This window comes from Lissotriton helveticus, chromosome 5_1 (assembly GCF_964261635.1).
Source record: "Lissotriton helveticus chromosome 5_1, aLisHel1.1, whole genome shotgun sequence".
NCBI classification, from domain to species: domain Eukaryota; kingdom Metazoa; phylum Chordata; class Amphibia; order Caudata; family Salamandridae; genus Lissotriton; species Lissotriton helveticus.
Window position 1 is genome coordinate 1,327,307,602 of NC_136065.1, and position 16,313 is coordinate 1,327,323,914.

General features: G+C 42.7%; 1 protein-coding gene across 1 annotated transcript in view; it reads left to right on the forward strand.

The window, feature by feature from the left end:
• The window catches only part of LGR6 (leucine rich repeat containing G protein-coupled receptor 6), a 528,574-nt gene extending 512,527 nt beyond the window's left edge, over nt 1–16,047 (forward strand). Inside the window, exons 17-18 of the mRNA XM_078644169.1 lie at nt 1,663–1,743; nt 9,995–16,047. Of these exons, the coding sequence (XP_078500295.1) occupies nt 1,663–1,743; nt 9,995–11,244 (1,331 nt within the window). The 3' untranslated portion in view covers nt 11,245–16,047. The remainder of the gene's footprint in view (nt 1–1,662; nt 1,744–9,994) is intronic.
• The last annotated feature ends 266 nt before the right edge of the window (nt 16,048–16,313 follow it).

Consider the following 16,313-nt stretch of genomic DNA (forward strand, 5'->3'; position numbering starts at 1 on the left):
TGAGAATATTATCTCCATTTGAATTTGTATATCAACTGGGCCTTAATGTTCCCACCTCACCCCTCCTGCCCTCCAAGTTCAACCTTTCTCAATGGACTTCTACTCCATTTTTTTTAAAGCATTGCCTACGCAATGACAGATGACTTTTAAAAAACATATCCATAAAATATATTTGAAACATTGTAGCATAGTATATATATATATATATATATATATTTAGTTTAAAAAAAAGTTAAAAGTAGTTGCTTCCATAATTTTGTGTGTGTGGATGCTTGTGCATGTTTGTGATTGTATTGTCATAAGGGTTTGTATTAAATGTTTCACAGTGCATAATGTATTCATTACCATATGATAATGCACACATGTTCATGGGTGGGCATGCAAGAGATGGCGCACAGGTGAAAGGTAAGTGCAAGTGATATCTATTAAAATAGATGCAGGAAAAGGAGTTTGCATTTACAATTTAAAATTTGGAATGAGTGATAGCATTGGAGTGTGTTTTGTTGGGAGGTTGTTGTAGTGATTGTGGAGTGAAAGTTGGGGTGTTTATGCGTTTGCAGGTGGGTTGTTGTTAGGCTTTGTGAGAGGGATGGGCCTTACAGGTTGCTGCTGAGGATTGAGGCATATGCCTGTCCTTGCAGAATGACAATGGCCCCGTGTCATATATCCTATATCATCTTCATAACAAAGGCAAGTCTCTTTGCAGCCTCCTTCCTTGACAAACAAATGTGTTCCAGGTGCAACTTTGCATGTCTTTGAGAGGTGTACTAATCTCTTCCAAGACATAGATCTTTTTCTCTATCAGCCTATGTACTCTTCATGGTGAGCCAGGATGGTGCAAAGAGTCTCCCTATATGTTGAATATTCTCCTGCAAAGCAAAAAGTTGCTGGAAAAACTGATCTTCCCAGAGGACAGGTCAAGCATCCTGACCAACCATGCGTGGTCATCTAACAACCGCAGGTTCTAAATTACTTTAATGGTGGACATCTGGGAGGTTGTAAGAGGCAGATTTTGAATACAGAGAAATTCTTCTCACTAAAGTGTCTCTCTCATAAGATGAAGAGAAGACCAGAGTTGCATCTAAGTAGGAGGATGAAGCAGGGGAGTCAACCAGGGCTGGACTGGCTACCAGGGGTTTCAGTGGGCCGGCAGGGTGGGGGCATGTACACTGCCAGTTGGGGCCAGTTTTGTAGCTGGAACCTGCCGGCCACATTCCTACTTGCAACAATTTTAAATAAACAATACAAACATAATTGATTTCAACTTAAAGCGTACTTTAAATCCATCTATTTTTGTATCACTCCTTTAGAAGTGTTGCAAGTAGGAACATGGCAGTGGTCCCCAGCCACAAACCTGCCCCACCAGCAGAGAAAATTGCCACCGCCGAGTGCCTAGTAGGCCAGCCCAGCCCTGGAGTCAACAATCGTATCTGTAAACTGAGACGCGTGTTGAGGGCAGACCTGAGTATTTGGTACCAACATTTGTGGAATAGTAGTTATTGGCTGAGGACTTGAAATCCATAGGAGTTAGAATAATGGCCACCTTCACCTCCCCTACAACGCAGAAGAACATGACTGTTAAATAAAATCAAGTTACTAATGGAACATGTTATATCTAAGCAGAATAACTGAATTTTAAATCTTCTCTCCTCCCTTCTTTAGATGACCTTGATATAGAAGATTTTCAGCTGGAAACGGACTATTCCAAACTACACTCCAGCATCCAATGTGCACCCAGCCCAGGTGAGTAGAAAGTGCTTGCCTCATGCACTGAGGTGTGTCCTGAGCTGGATGACGTTTGACTACCTATCTATGTGTCTCTTCTGGTGGGTCAAGGCTCATAAACTGGAGCTACCCAGTGTCCAATATAAATTGATGGGATCATGGACCACCTAACAATTACATAAATTCCACCATCATGTTTGTACCTAGTTGAAACGTTTATCATCTTAAATGGCCATACGGTTATACCAAAGCACCCATTCAACCCTCCACTTCAAGGCCAGACTGGCCGTACTGGGTATCAGATGTTTCCTCAGGGGGCTGGTAGGGTGGGAAGGGCGGATTTGTACTGGATTCAATTTTTTTGTAGCAGTGCATCACTTTTGAAAGCACCCTCTGCTGCATATCCAGTAGTTTTCAGGCAACATAAAAATGTCAATATAACTTGGTAAATAATGTGCCCACTGGAGAGAGAGCGGAGTTTTGTCCAGTGGCAGTTTTGACTTTTCTCAGGTAGCGCAGAGGGTTAATATGCCTGCTGCAAAGAATGCGTACCATACTGATCACAAAACAGTATTTAATGTGCATAGCTTGGTGGGTTACTGCTTTTGTCACAGAGACCTTTTTGTTACTGTGCATTACATTAGTTACAATCGTAATCTAGCACAGTGAGCTATGAAGTGTAATCAAAGAGCTATAACCAAACTACATTGTACAGGTTAGAACGTTGTATTATTTTCAAGCCTTTTATTATCCTAATGTTGCTAAAAAGGGTTTATTTGGGTAGCAATACATTCTTATTAGAAAAGCCAACCCTAACCACTGTGTTACGTTCTGAATCCTTGGTTTGTACTTCTCTATACCAAGCACTCTTAAAAAATGCCTACCAGTATGGTTGACATTTGAATCCTAAATGTTGTATTTCCCTTTGTCTTTTGTATCATTTTCTTTACACTGATTTACACACTTATTATTCATTGGGGCATATTCTCAAGGATTTATTGCAGAGTTATCGGCAATTTATCGCAGCCAAAGTGGCAATGCATTTATCGCACCATTCACATGCTGATGCAAACAGCCGATATCACCAGTTTACCTGTGATAGCAGCTGCAAAAAACATCGCCACAGTTGACCCCGGCAACTATCGCTAATGAGATGCAGAGTAGGCGTTCCCGTGCAAAAAGCCGCAACGCCACCACTCCGCAACATTCCCAACGACTAACCAGTTCGGCGATAAGATCCCAAAACCGGTGGAAAGGTACGGTAGCAGCAGGAATTTAACACCTGCTCTGACCTTGTGTCGGGACACAACCTGCACCAGAAAAGGGAGCCCAGCCCAGAGCCACACCTGAAAAAAACACTGATGCCATGGAGATACTGAACATGTAGCCCGGAGCTCCAAGAGGGCCACAACACCCCCTGCCACCACCCCCAGCCTCACCGCCCCGCTGGACAAAGATATGTTACATCAACTTCACAAAATCATGCACAAAACAAATTGCCTGATGTTGCTCAATTACAACAATCAACATGCATGTGTGTCCAGAAAAAGGAGAATCACTCATTCATCTTTGAATTACCAAACAAAACATTTTATTTAAAAAAAAACTCAAAACAACTATTTTGAAGAGTCATGGCGGTTCTTCTCAGGACAATCTGTAGGTCACAGCCTGCAAGACAACATTCTAGATAAGAATTTGTTTTCTGCGCTCATCAAAGAACAGAGAGAGTGAGCGAAAGAGATAGAGAAAGAGAGGGAGGGAGAGAGAGAGAGAAAGAGGGGAAGAGAGAAATAGAGGGAGAAAGAGACAGAAAGAGGGAAAGAGAGAAAGAGAGAGGGAAAGAGAGAGAGAGGGAAAGAGAGAGAGAACGTGGGAGAGAGAAAGAGGCAAAGAGAGAAAGAGAGAGAGAGAGAGAAAGAGAGGGAGCAGGACAGTGAAAAGAAGAGAGGGAGAGGGAGAGCGAGTGGCGACACTGCGGACCCAGGTACTCACTGCTCACCTGCTACCACTGGTGTATCTCCAATCATGTGCCAGTATGTACTGCAGTTCACCAGGTCCCTTATCTGAAACAGAGTCCAGATTTATGAATGGCAGAGTCCATACAATTGCACACGCCATCATCGTTTGCCCGCCCCTGCGCACACAGGCTGCTGCACCCCAGCCCCTCCTACCGCCCAGTGGTGATTGCCCGCCCCTGCACACCCAGGCCTCACTGCTCACCTTCTGCCACCGGCGTGTCTCCAAGAGGGCCTACCATGTGCCGGGGCCAGCGAATATGGCACCCTCCACATTATGCAGCCCCGCTCCGCGGGCCACCAGGTCACACACTTGATTCTGGGTCTTGATTCCGCTATGGCAGAGATCATATCAGTGCACATAGCATCATTGCAGGCTGCACACCCGCTCAGCCCTTTGGGTGCTACTAACTCTGTGACCCGCGAGGCATCGCTACGTGGCGGTAGGCCAGGACTGCCCGCTAGCTCAGGCCTACACTGCGGTCCAGCAGGGCTCACACAAATCCTCACCAGTCCGGACCGCCAGGACGGGGCATCATCGCAGGCTGCACACCCGTTCAGCACTTAAGGTGCCCCTACCTCAGTGCACTGAAAGTCACTGTACCGTGGCGGTGTGCCTGTGCCAGCAGCAGTGTATCCGGTACCACCAAGTCTGTGCCCCGCAAATTGGGGGTAACTTTTTTCTCGCCATCCCGTTGAATTTATCGTGGACATGTGAGGCATTATCGTGAGACTATTGCATGGTACCGCCATGTTGAGAATACGTTAACACAGCGTTATTTTCCCGCAATAGACTGTGATGTGAAGAGTTGCGTTAATCTAATTTTGCAATAATTATCACACGTTCTTGAGAATAACCCTCATTGTCGCTCTATTTGTGTGTGATTTATAGTGCTCTGACACCCTACACTGGTGGAGGGTGATAGTGAGGGAAATATTGAAGATCCCCAACAAAAATTGTTGTATCCTGGTGCACTGTAATGCTATCATTTGCTATGCTTTAAAAGCTAGCAAAGTAGAATTTACAGTGAAAAATGAGTTGTAGAATGGACTACTTTTGCCCAAATTTTCGAGGGGGGGGGGACTCCCCCCAACCCTTCTTGTAGTAGTCAGGCTCACTCGCTGCACTCACTATGCACCATATGGGGGCTGGTCTGACAACATTTTCCAGGGCTTCTATGGGTTCCTAGTCCAGCCTTGCTCCATCTCCGTCTCGTACGGGGTATAGATGAAGCACACCCTCTAAGGAATGAAGGAGAGAAACTGACTTAGAAGGGCCATATTGGTTCTGAATATCTAGGAATTAAATTTGTTTACAGCGGTTCTGTGAAGAACATTTTTAAATCCTATAGGAATGATGCCAAGCAATCATTTCAAGCAGTAATTATAACAAAAGGCTACATTTTGTTAATAATTGTTAGTGCTTCCTACTCAAAATAGTTTTTTTTATAATGAACAACAGAGACACTTATCTGGGCTCCAGATGTTTCCGTGTTCTTATTTGATTTTATAAACCATGTCACCATCCTTAAGAGCTTCTTTCTGCATCGCAAGAAGTTGTTGAACACCATGTTGGCTTCCTCTCTGGGGTCAACAGAGTGTTTATGTGTAAACAACCACAAGGTGGTTTCTGGATTCAATGTTTAATATTGGTAGTGTTGGAATTCATGTTGGAATGTTCGTTTCGTGTGTAATATTTATTGAATAGTAAATATTTCCTAACTATTTTTCAATACTTTCATTTAATTTCGGTTGGTTCCAACCCTTTTTTTTGCCTTTTACCCTCTCCAATGTCAGTATCACTTATTTTCTATCCCCAATTTACCCACCTCCTTCTTCTGTCCCTACGCTTGCACACAACAGAGAGAGACCTCAGAACCTCCTTGTTGCTCTCAACAATCCCAGCCACCCCCATCTCTCCCTGTCATGCTCTGTGCTTTGGCGGTGGTGTGGGGGTTGAGCTCTGGATACACATTGTCTTCCATTGTCAAGGCCAGCAATTAGTATTTCGGCTGACATATGGCTTCCCAAAGCAATGATCCCAAGTTATTGTAATTTGTAGCCATTAAGGATTCGTCCATAAAAATGACATATCACCAGCCCTAGCTTCATTGTAGATAAGTTAACAACTATGCAGCTGAGTAGATATTGGAGGTGACCCCATCCATTGCTCTGGGGAAGCTCAGTCCAGAAATAGAGGCCCGTATCAAGAGACTACCACCTACATCAATCACAAAGGGGCTCACCATGGCGGGCAGACCTCTATCCCAGTCATAAGCACAGGCTCGCACTAAAATGTATTTTGCAAGACATCCAAAAGGGAGTGAGGGTTGATTATCGCAGCCTATTCTAATCACAAAGGCATTCCTCTCTAATTGGACGTCTATCGGCCTGGGATATCAGGGGTAGAGGCTGAAGGTTTTATTTGCTGCTCTTCCAAAGAGAAGGGTAACCATTGATCTAGCTGAACTCGGCTCAGATCGTTCCCTTGTGTGTCCCACTGCACTTGAATGAAAAATCAGGAAAATGGCTAGAGGAGAGGCATTCCATAGGAGTTAAATCACTTGTCCTTCCCTATAGCAAAGGAGATAAACATGCCGAAAAATCCTTCTGAATGGAATTAAATATCTTATTTTTTTCTCACATATCTTGATTCTTTTTTTGCAATAATGAATTAGGCCCCTAGTTTTACAAAACCACATGTTATAATTAAATCTTATACACTACCACCATTCCATTTTAAGTTAAGTGAAACTTAATATTGCAATTATACGTCAGAATTATTTTTCAGAGTATAACCGAAACCAGAGATTGACAGCTGGAGCAAATATGTCACTCGACTGTGCTGTCATTTGGATCCGTGCATGGCACATTATACTGCTTTTGCACACTTCAATTTACAAGTGATAAATCCGAAAAGTGGAAAAAATTAGATGTGGAGAGCCCAGTCTCCTATAGGGAGAGGAGAATCAGGCAGAAAATCAGCGGACTGTTCTGGCCATACCAAATATATTTGGTCTCTTAAATGGAAGATGAGTATCACCATATTTCCATCCTTGGCTTTTTTCTCACACCTACCTGATTTCGGAAAAAAATGTGTCCTTACTTGAAAGTACTCCTAGATATCGTGACTGTACTCTTTTGCGTGAAATTGTAATAACTCCCACAAAACAGATGGATATGAGACAAAATTGAGCATTTGGTGGAGGCCCCAGGAGACTCTCCAGATTTTCCCATGTCTTCTGGAGTTAGAGGGAGTCATTTGTTCACCTACCTATGCACTGGAATGTAGCTCCAAAGTAACACAAAGTAGTTATTTGTACTACTTTGGATCAAGGGGGCATTCCAAGTGTGGTAATTGGGCATTCCCATATAACACATGGACGTTGATGCATAGCACTCTCCGCTAAATAAATGTAGACAGGACTATGCGCTAAAAAGGCAGCTTTAAAGTTTTTTAAATGTCTTCTTTTCTTAAAACTTTTCTAAACTTGTAGGTGTGCTGCACTGTACAGAAAGAGGACCCTTCCAATACAAAGCCTATACTTTACATTAACCACATACCCTTGCAATGCAGTGCGAGGATGTGTGCATTGGTGCAAGGCAGCCTAAAGTGCCCTAGCATAGTGGGAGAGAGCAACAGCACTATATATGGTTCTGCAAAGGTATGACACAGTTTTGCTCTCTTCTTTTTATGCAATGCTGCACAGCAACTTTGGTTGCTGCACTGTGTTGCATGAAGCCAAGTAAATCTGCCGGCTGGTGCCTAAGAAAGAGATGGGATTTCAGTCACCATTTTGTCTGAATACCCAATTCCATCTTTGCTTCAACAAAACACAGATGGAGAGGAATCAGATGGAAAGAGGAGGAAGTGGCCTGCTTCTGCAAAATTCAAAAACAATGGGGCCGATTAGGATGGAGGATTTTCCGCCTCCTCCGGGCCGGCGGAAGCCACCTCCGGCCCGGAGGAGACGGAAAATCCTCTGCGGAGGCTCCAAAGACCCACCGCCAAATTAGGATGGCTGGTGGGTCTGGAATTCCGTCCGCCGCTTTTCCGCCGCGGTCGGCTTCCGACCGCGGCGGAAAAGCTATAACATGGCAGGCGGTGTCTATGAGACACCGTCCGCCATATTATGATGGTCGTGTAAAACTGCTTTTCCACGGCGGCTTTTCCGCCATGGAAAAGCATACGGACATTCACTTTGGGGGCCCGTTGCGGGCCCCCTGGGTGAATGGGGGGTGGGGGGTGCACATGGGGGGTACCTATGGTACCCCCCTGCATTTGCGTGCACAAAGCAGCAGGCACCGTGCGGTGCCTGCCGCTTTGTGCATGTAAATGTAACACATGCTTTTTTAACATTGCGGCGGGTGCAGCTTGTAGCTGCACCCGCCGCAATGTTAAATATAGAGGATGTGACCGCCACCCTGGCGGTCACATCCTAATCAGCACGGAGGGAACGCCGCAGCCCCTGCGGACGTTCCCTCCTCCTCAAGGGTGGCGGACGGACGCAAGTCCGTCCGCCATCCTAATCGGCCCCAATGTGTGTTGTTTTTTGGAGCCTAACTCTGATCAGGTCTTTAAAACACAACTTGTTGCCGTATGTTGGTAATACTCTAAGAAACATATACATGCAAGCTAATGTTCTCATAGACTTGGTGAAGTCTGACTTATTGCTCTAATGACATAATGTCCTACACTTTGCTAGAATATGGCTTTTTCCCCATCAGCAGCCCCTTAAAACTGTATGACTCAATTCACCCTTCCAACCAAACCAGATGTCTTACAAAGTGGTATACCCGGCCCTTCAAACTTTACTCATTTGGTAAAAAGTGTTAATCAGATTTAATTTCAATATGTTTACCATCTAAAAACACCTAGTCTAACCCTTTCTTAGAGACTATTGGTCCTAATCTACAGCTAGTATTTTTGCGACCAGTGAGGTATTTTGTGAACTGACCTATGTACTAATAAATTACCGAATCGTAGTGGGTCGCAATTTGACTTACCTCAGGAGTATTATTAGGTAGGTTGCAAGTTGTGACCCACTACGATTTGCTGCCATCACAGGGATTGTGGCCTGTTGGGCTGTGATTGCTTTTAAATAAGGCAGTCCTTTTTTTGTTTTAAAGGAAAACGGAATGTGTTTAAAGAAAAAGGTTTCTTTTTTCAGTTTGCTTAAGAAGATACAGTGATCTCTCAAAACACTGCACCATCCAAAAAATAAAATCTTTGCATTCACATAGGGGCAGGGGGATCAAAGGAACGCTTTCCCTTTTACAAATGGGTTTTCCACTTGATATGCCAGAAAAATATCAATGTTTTGCAACCGGATTTCAGTTACAAGACATTAATACAATACGCCCCTTTCAAATGCCAAATCCATTTCTAAACACATTTGGAAAAGTAGCTACATGCATTTAGTACATACAAAAATGGATTTTACAGTTTCCAATCCCTCTAATTTACTTATTTAGAGGGTTTACGACGAAAGCTAAAACCTTTAGTAAATCTGGTCCTCAGAGTTAGATTGGAATGAAACTATTATTTATTTCCCATTTCACTGACCTTAAACAATTATGTAGTTCCTCACTCATTCTTCCCACATCACTGCTTTCACAGGCATTTCATTGAAATAATGCCCGTACAGGACAATTGTACCTCATTGGAGGCCCACTCATTCTACATATTCCTAGCATCATATAAATCAACAGTATCATTTATTCAAACATCTTCCGCTTCTACTCTTTTCCTAGTCTCTCTCTATCAAATATCTCTACCCATACTCTTTGGTGAGTTGTACTCATTTCTAAATCATTGGCCCCTTAACCTTCTAGTCGAGTTTCATTATTCCCTGAACTGTTACTTTTTGAGAAGAGTGGTGTAATCATAGGCCCTGCAGCCCCGAGCTCCAGGGTTCCCGTGTGACTGAATCTGGAATTCGGGCCCCATCAAATTTCGTTATGGCACTGGGTGAGAATAATGTTATTTTACTTGTGTTCTCCACGTTCCCCCCTTTTGCCCACATATCAATAAAAAATGCTGAGGTACAGCCATTATTTTGTTTCAAGTACTAAACTAAACTAAAGTGTAGAGGTATAACGGAATAATTACCAACTCTGTTCTGGGTACTGGATGATAAACTTTGGACCATTCCTCTGTTAGACCCAGATTTTAACCATTCAAATTGTTTCTACTGTAAATAGTTTTTCTTGTCTGTGACAGTCTCCTAACTCAGCATTCTCATCTCTTTCAGGTCCCTTCAAACCATGTGACTACCTGTTCGAGAGCTGGATCATCCGCCTGGGAGTTTGGGTGATTGCTTTGATCTCCATCATTTGCAATGGATTGGTCATCCTGACTGTTTTTGCCTCTCCTGGTTACCTATCACCAGTCAAATTTGTCATTGGGTCAATAGCGGGATCCAACTTGCTGACCGGCATCTACTGTGGAATCCTGGCTTTTATTGATGCAATGACATTCGGCCAGTTTTCCAAGTTTGGAGCAAGATGGGAAACAGGAACTGGATGCAGGATCACTGGATTTGTGTCCATCTTTGCCTCCGAAGCCTCCATTTTGCTCTTGACCCTTGCTGCTGTCCAATGCAGCGTCTCAGTTTCCTGTGTGCGTGTGTACGGCAAGTCACCTTCGTTTGGCAGTGTGAAAATTGCTGCATTGTGCTCTCTGGTCCTTTCTTCAGTAGCTGCCACCCTCCCTCTCTTCTCCATTGGGGAATATGGGGCATCACCTCTTTGCCTTCCATACCCACTTCCAGATGGCAAGTCCTCTACTATTGGGTTCATGGTAGCCCTGGTCATGATGAATACGCTTTGCTTTCTGATAATCACCAGCACCTACATCAGGCTCTACTGTAACCTCCTCAAGGGAGAGTTTGACACTATCTGGGATTGCGCAATGATCAAACATGTAGCTTGGCTCATCTTCACTAACTGTCTCCTCTACTGTCCAGTGGCCTTCCTCACATTCTCCTCCATGCTGAACCTCTTCCTCATCACACCAGAGGTCATCAAGTCGGTGTTATTAGTGGTTCTGCCATTGCCAGCTTGCCTAAATCCTCTCCTTTATCTTCTTTTCAACCCCCACTTCAAGGATGACTTTCGCCTCCTGAAGCAGAAGAAGGGCACCATGGTCTCCAGTCCTCCATCATACGTGTCTGAGGACGTGGAGAAAACTTCGTATGACTCAACACAGGCCTTGGTAGCCTTCTCTGATGGTGGTCTGGTGTTTGAGCCCCCTAAAGCTCTCGAGGTCACCAGCAGACATCCTCCAACGTTAGGCAGCTGCAGTTTCCCTCCAGTCACTCTGATTCCGTGCCAGCAGAGGGCAAGAGCAGAGGGGCAGCAAAGCGAGCACCCCGCTCAACACTCCTGCCTTGCTGACGAAGAACTCTTCATGAAAACTGAAAGTCTCGACACAGCGATAGCCGGCCTCCGGATCAGCTATTTTCAAACACCATCCACACATTCATTCACGTCTCATTTTTGAATAACATTCTGGACAGTTCACAGCTGTGTTCTGCTGCCTGATAAATATAAAACAGTAATATAAATGTAGGAGGAGCTGGCCCATGACGTGGACGGCAAGCGCTCCACAGACTGGTTCATGTATGGCCTCAATACATTCCACCACTGGCAGGGACATCTCTGAATATAACCAGCAGACATCACAGAGAGATCAGCATCAGATCCGGCAAGAAAGTGTAGCATCTCACTTTCCCATACAGATGTGAGGAGTGCCAGTAGAAAAACGATTACATTCTTTGTCTATAAATAGTAGATTCTGTCCTCCAAAATTATGTTTGGCACTCTCCACTCCGACCAAACTGGGACAATATTCTCTGTTTGCCATATTTTCCATGAAAAGCTTATTCAAGACTCAGACACAATATACGTCCCTATGGGGCAAAGTATTTCTACAATCTCGGACAGTGAAGCTATAGCTTGGACTATCTAGTTCACATTAGAACAAAAGGCAATGACATATCATGAAAGGACTTCACACTACTCCACCTGAGAAGCAGGACTGACGCCCAATGGAAAGATGTGCATACGAATGAAAGAATCTGGGCATCCTGAACATTGCAGGCTGAGAGATATAGATTGTGGGGATATGGGTTTCAAATCTGTCAGCTCTGAATTTGTGAACGAAGCATTATCTGCTAAAGCCTGTGGCTTCCAAGCCCCAGGTGGAAATAAACAAAACTGCTTTTGAAACTCTCACATCGAAAACAGAGCAGACATGTTATCAGAGAGTATCCTCTGCAGACAACGCTGTATAAATGTATACACATTCGAATAACGCTGGTGTGCCCTGTTAAGAGGGACTGCCTGAGCTTTCTATCACAATGCTCGTCTTGGTGAGGTAGAACCTTACCAACATTGCTGATCATTTTATGGGGCTTCAAGTTTAGAAAGGTGTCACCTTCAGAGTCTAGTCATCATAGTATTAATTTTCTTCACGATTAGTGAGGAGTCGAGCAATAAGAGCCACAATTTAGAAAACAGCCATCAATTACTTAGAAGTGAATATTTCAAAAGTAACAAAGAGCCACACTTTCAAAAATAACTAAGGAAAATCATCTAGCCCTTTATCAGTCATATTCTAATATTGCATCTGAAATTTTGTCGTACGAATCTGTTAAGTCTAATCGTCTGGCCTTGGGTGTAAAATAAAAAATGTTGCAGGCATGTAATGTTTTTGAGTTTTTAAACCACCCATATGTCATGGTCTACACTATTAATATTAAGGCCCTCAATGCATGTGCTGTTTACCACGAGGCAATACTGCCTAGTGAAACACTGATACCGCAGCATTTAGTTGTGCTCCGGTGCGGTATTACCCGTCACCCCCTCTTTCGCAGGTCATAATGGAGTGAATATGGCAATACAACACGATTTACCACTTGATAAAGGTGCAAAACTTGGAACTTAGCACTTGTTTCCCACACAAATTTGCCATATATATCCTAATATGATTTGCGCATGGAAAAATGCGGAGACTGTGAGAGGTGCACAAGTTTAAACTTGATTCAGGAGCAAGCAGCTTTTCGTACCCTGGTCAGGTACTATATTTCTTGTAATGTGGGGCGCACTTGAGAATTGTCATAAAAAAACGGCTTTGCTAACAGAGCTCTGTACTTCTCATGCCAGTCATGTCCAAATGCCTGGATGAGACATTCCACCTTCTAATCTGCTGCTGCTTGTGGACTGCTTGGTTGATTCCGGTTTGAGCAAATGGCTAGTAAGTGAATGCTCAGATTAATGTTATCAATGTTTGAGTTTTACCGGTGTAGTCTTTGGGGACGTGGCAAGCAACACAGCATACTTATATTTAAGTTTATATATTCTATATACGTTAAGCAACAAAAAAGGAAAATTGAAGCGTAATGCAACTCACTATCCAAATAGTTTGAAACGCATCATGTACATATTGCCCCCGTCCACAGGTCAGTTATCCACAATCCGAATGTACACTTGATTATGATACAGAGGGGAGAGGCTATGAAATATAATCATGGATTCATAATTGCTTTCAGAAAGCTTAATAATTTAAAGAAATTTGAGATGCTTCAAGCCTTATAGAAAAATTCTTCATTTCAATTACATCCCTAACCATTAAGTAACTTGACAGCTAACGTGTTTCGCTCCCACTTCAAAGAACTTCTTTAGGGCTAAGAAAAGTAGAATTCAGGCATGTCCACAATCAAAATTAGATTTGATTTCCTTACAATATCTAATATAGGTGTATTGTATAGCTAATGGGTAAGTACATGTCCCAATACAATCAAAGTCCATGACTCAGTTGTTGACATGCATGGAACCGTAGAGCGCCAGGTGTATACGGTTGCCAAAGGCGGTAGCACCAAAACTAACAATACCAGGTTTGCTCTACTTGTAAAAAGAGTGCCTGAGAGACGTTCTGGGTGCTTAGCATCAGTGCTGACACCAAAGAGCTGCAAAATGTCTGTAATCCTGCACAAACATGGTGACCTGATGAGAAACAAAAAGCAGATTGTTCACTCTCCAAACAAAGATGACTTTGGAGTAAAAATATAGTTTGGCGGAACGGTTTGGAAAGAAAAGCAGTCTCTGTCAAAAAGAAATGCAGTTTCCGTAGAATACAAGTGATAATAAGTGTTTTTATCTATGCTCAAGATGTTAAGCGTGGTTTAGACTTTCCTTAGATGCCAGTAACTGGTTAATTGCCTAACCTCACAATTATAAACCTATACTGAAGGCAAGACCGCATAATAAAAGGAAGGGCAATTGACAGCGGTTAACCCTGCTTTGTCCACAGCATTTGAGCAAAACGTTTATTAGTACTTGCCCCTACTGTCATCCAACAGAAACAAAAACAGCAGCAGTTTGTGCTAGCATTCCGACTGGCTGAGCCACTCTCAGCATTACCTAATGGGTATTATTAATGTATACTATGTGAATGAAATCAGAGTAGACACTCTTCCACTACCAATTTTCTATATAGAAAATATGTACTTTTTGAAAATGCAAAGGGAGACAGAAATAGTTTTATGAACCATACCGATAAATAAAACACGTCTTATCATGTGAATTAATAATATATGCATCAGTTAGTGATTCTGTTGAGAAAAGAAGGTGATTACAGTAGACTGTACCAGGAGCCAGTGCAATGACGATGGCAGACGAATTCCAAACTCGAGATTGGTCCCATATTTACAAAGTTAGGCAGTCAACCTAATCTTGGTGATTTACAACCAACTTCGAATTCAGAAGGAATTGCAATGGCTGAACTAATGGTCAACATCTGTAGATCGTTTCATATACATCCACTTGCAGTAACACTTTGTGAAGTATACACCCCAGAAATGTAAAGAGTTATGACTGGAAAGGATGGATTGTGTTTTTATGTAGGGTGTAAAAGTCTGTTTGTTATAACTACCTCTATATTTGGATTTAAGATGCCTTGCCTTATTTGACAAACTCTCTCCTTGTTTGGTATTTTATTTTCACAGCCTCGTTTCCTCCATGACCTCCTTCACTACTCTTTCCTTGTGGCTACTATGCGAGCTAAGCGGGAAGGTTGCTGTTCATGTGCATGTTATCAAAGGGCGTGTAGGAATCCTAGGACTGCCCGGGTTATCCATTTTACCTGCCAAGATTTAAAGGTAGTTGTGAGTTGTGTTGAAGCATCACCGTAGCCACGCCGAAAATAAGTTTCAACACCACAACTGTCTCAGCAGAAGGATTGGATCTCCAATTAATGCAATCGATTTTGCCTGATGGTGACTAAACAATGGTTGGCTTGGCTCTGCAGATTCTGTGAACTTGTGTGGACTCGTTTAGAGCTAAAGCCCTGTTATCTCATTAGCCAACCCGTGAGAAACCATTGGCCCTTCTGGGACTTGATTCTTGCGAACTACTGGCCATAGATGATTTAGGCTCATGATATAAAGGGCTTCTCCTGAATCCTGAAATCAGCGTGATATTTTCTAGCAAGCGAGGGAGGCGTTATTGGTGTAAGTGATCCACGAAGGACCACCTGAGATCTCAGTAATGTGGACGTGAGTCATTTTTCTGTTGTGATCATGAAGAAAATCAATACACCTAACAACAAGGAAGCCCGAAGAGTGCTCATGTGTTTATTGTAAGAAGTGGATCAATGGTCTTCTAGATGATGTGCAAAGTATACAATATTTCAAGAAGAAAGGGAGGTTGACAGGTCATGCTAATTTTTCATGATGCTAGATTGTGGCTTGCCTCTGGCTAAGACATTTATTTAATTCAAATACATTGTGATGAAGGCACCTCAAAGCCTTAGTTTAATTCCCAGATATGTGGTTGTCGATCTTAGCGGTTCAAACAATATTTCACCAACTGTAACTTAAAAAGCACTTAATATATATTTTGTTGAACAGAGCCTTATATGAGCATTAGGATGAGTTGGACTGAAAGCATCAAAATGCGGCTTTGAGTTAGCCCCGCCTTGTAAAAATCTGCTAGGTAACGACCCAGTGAGCAGATCCACCTTCCTCATAACAGTACCAAATGAGTATACTTAAGGCAATTTTGTATCATTAACATGTACAGCGCCTGCATTTTGATTGAAGGAAACAGTTGCACGTGCATTTTGCATTCAAAATATTGTCCAAAACTCACATATATTACAAAGTAAGCAGATTCTCTCCTATCAATATTATTTTAAAAACAAAAGAGAAGTTTGTAGACATAGCAAATATTTTTGGATGTACATATTTTTGATTGTAAAACTGTAACTAAAGCATCAATAAAGTAAAACACAATAGTTTCATAATTTAGTCTGGTTTTATTTAATTTATTCTGATTTATGCATGTATGTAAAACTTGGCTATGATTCTTGCTCATGAAAGATTGAGTACACATTGCATCTTCTCTAGTGATATGGACTAGATGTGGGAATCTGCTGGCAACATATGAAATATAACTAGCATTTGCAATGGAATAGGTCTCGCAATTGACAGATTTTGAGCTATTTACATTGTAAATGACAATGCCTTTTACTTACGTTTAAAAAAAACAGCAATAATAAAAGGCATTGAC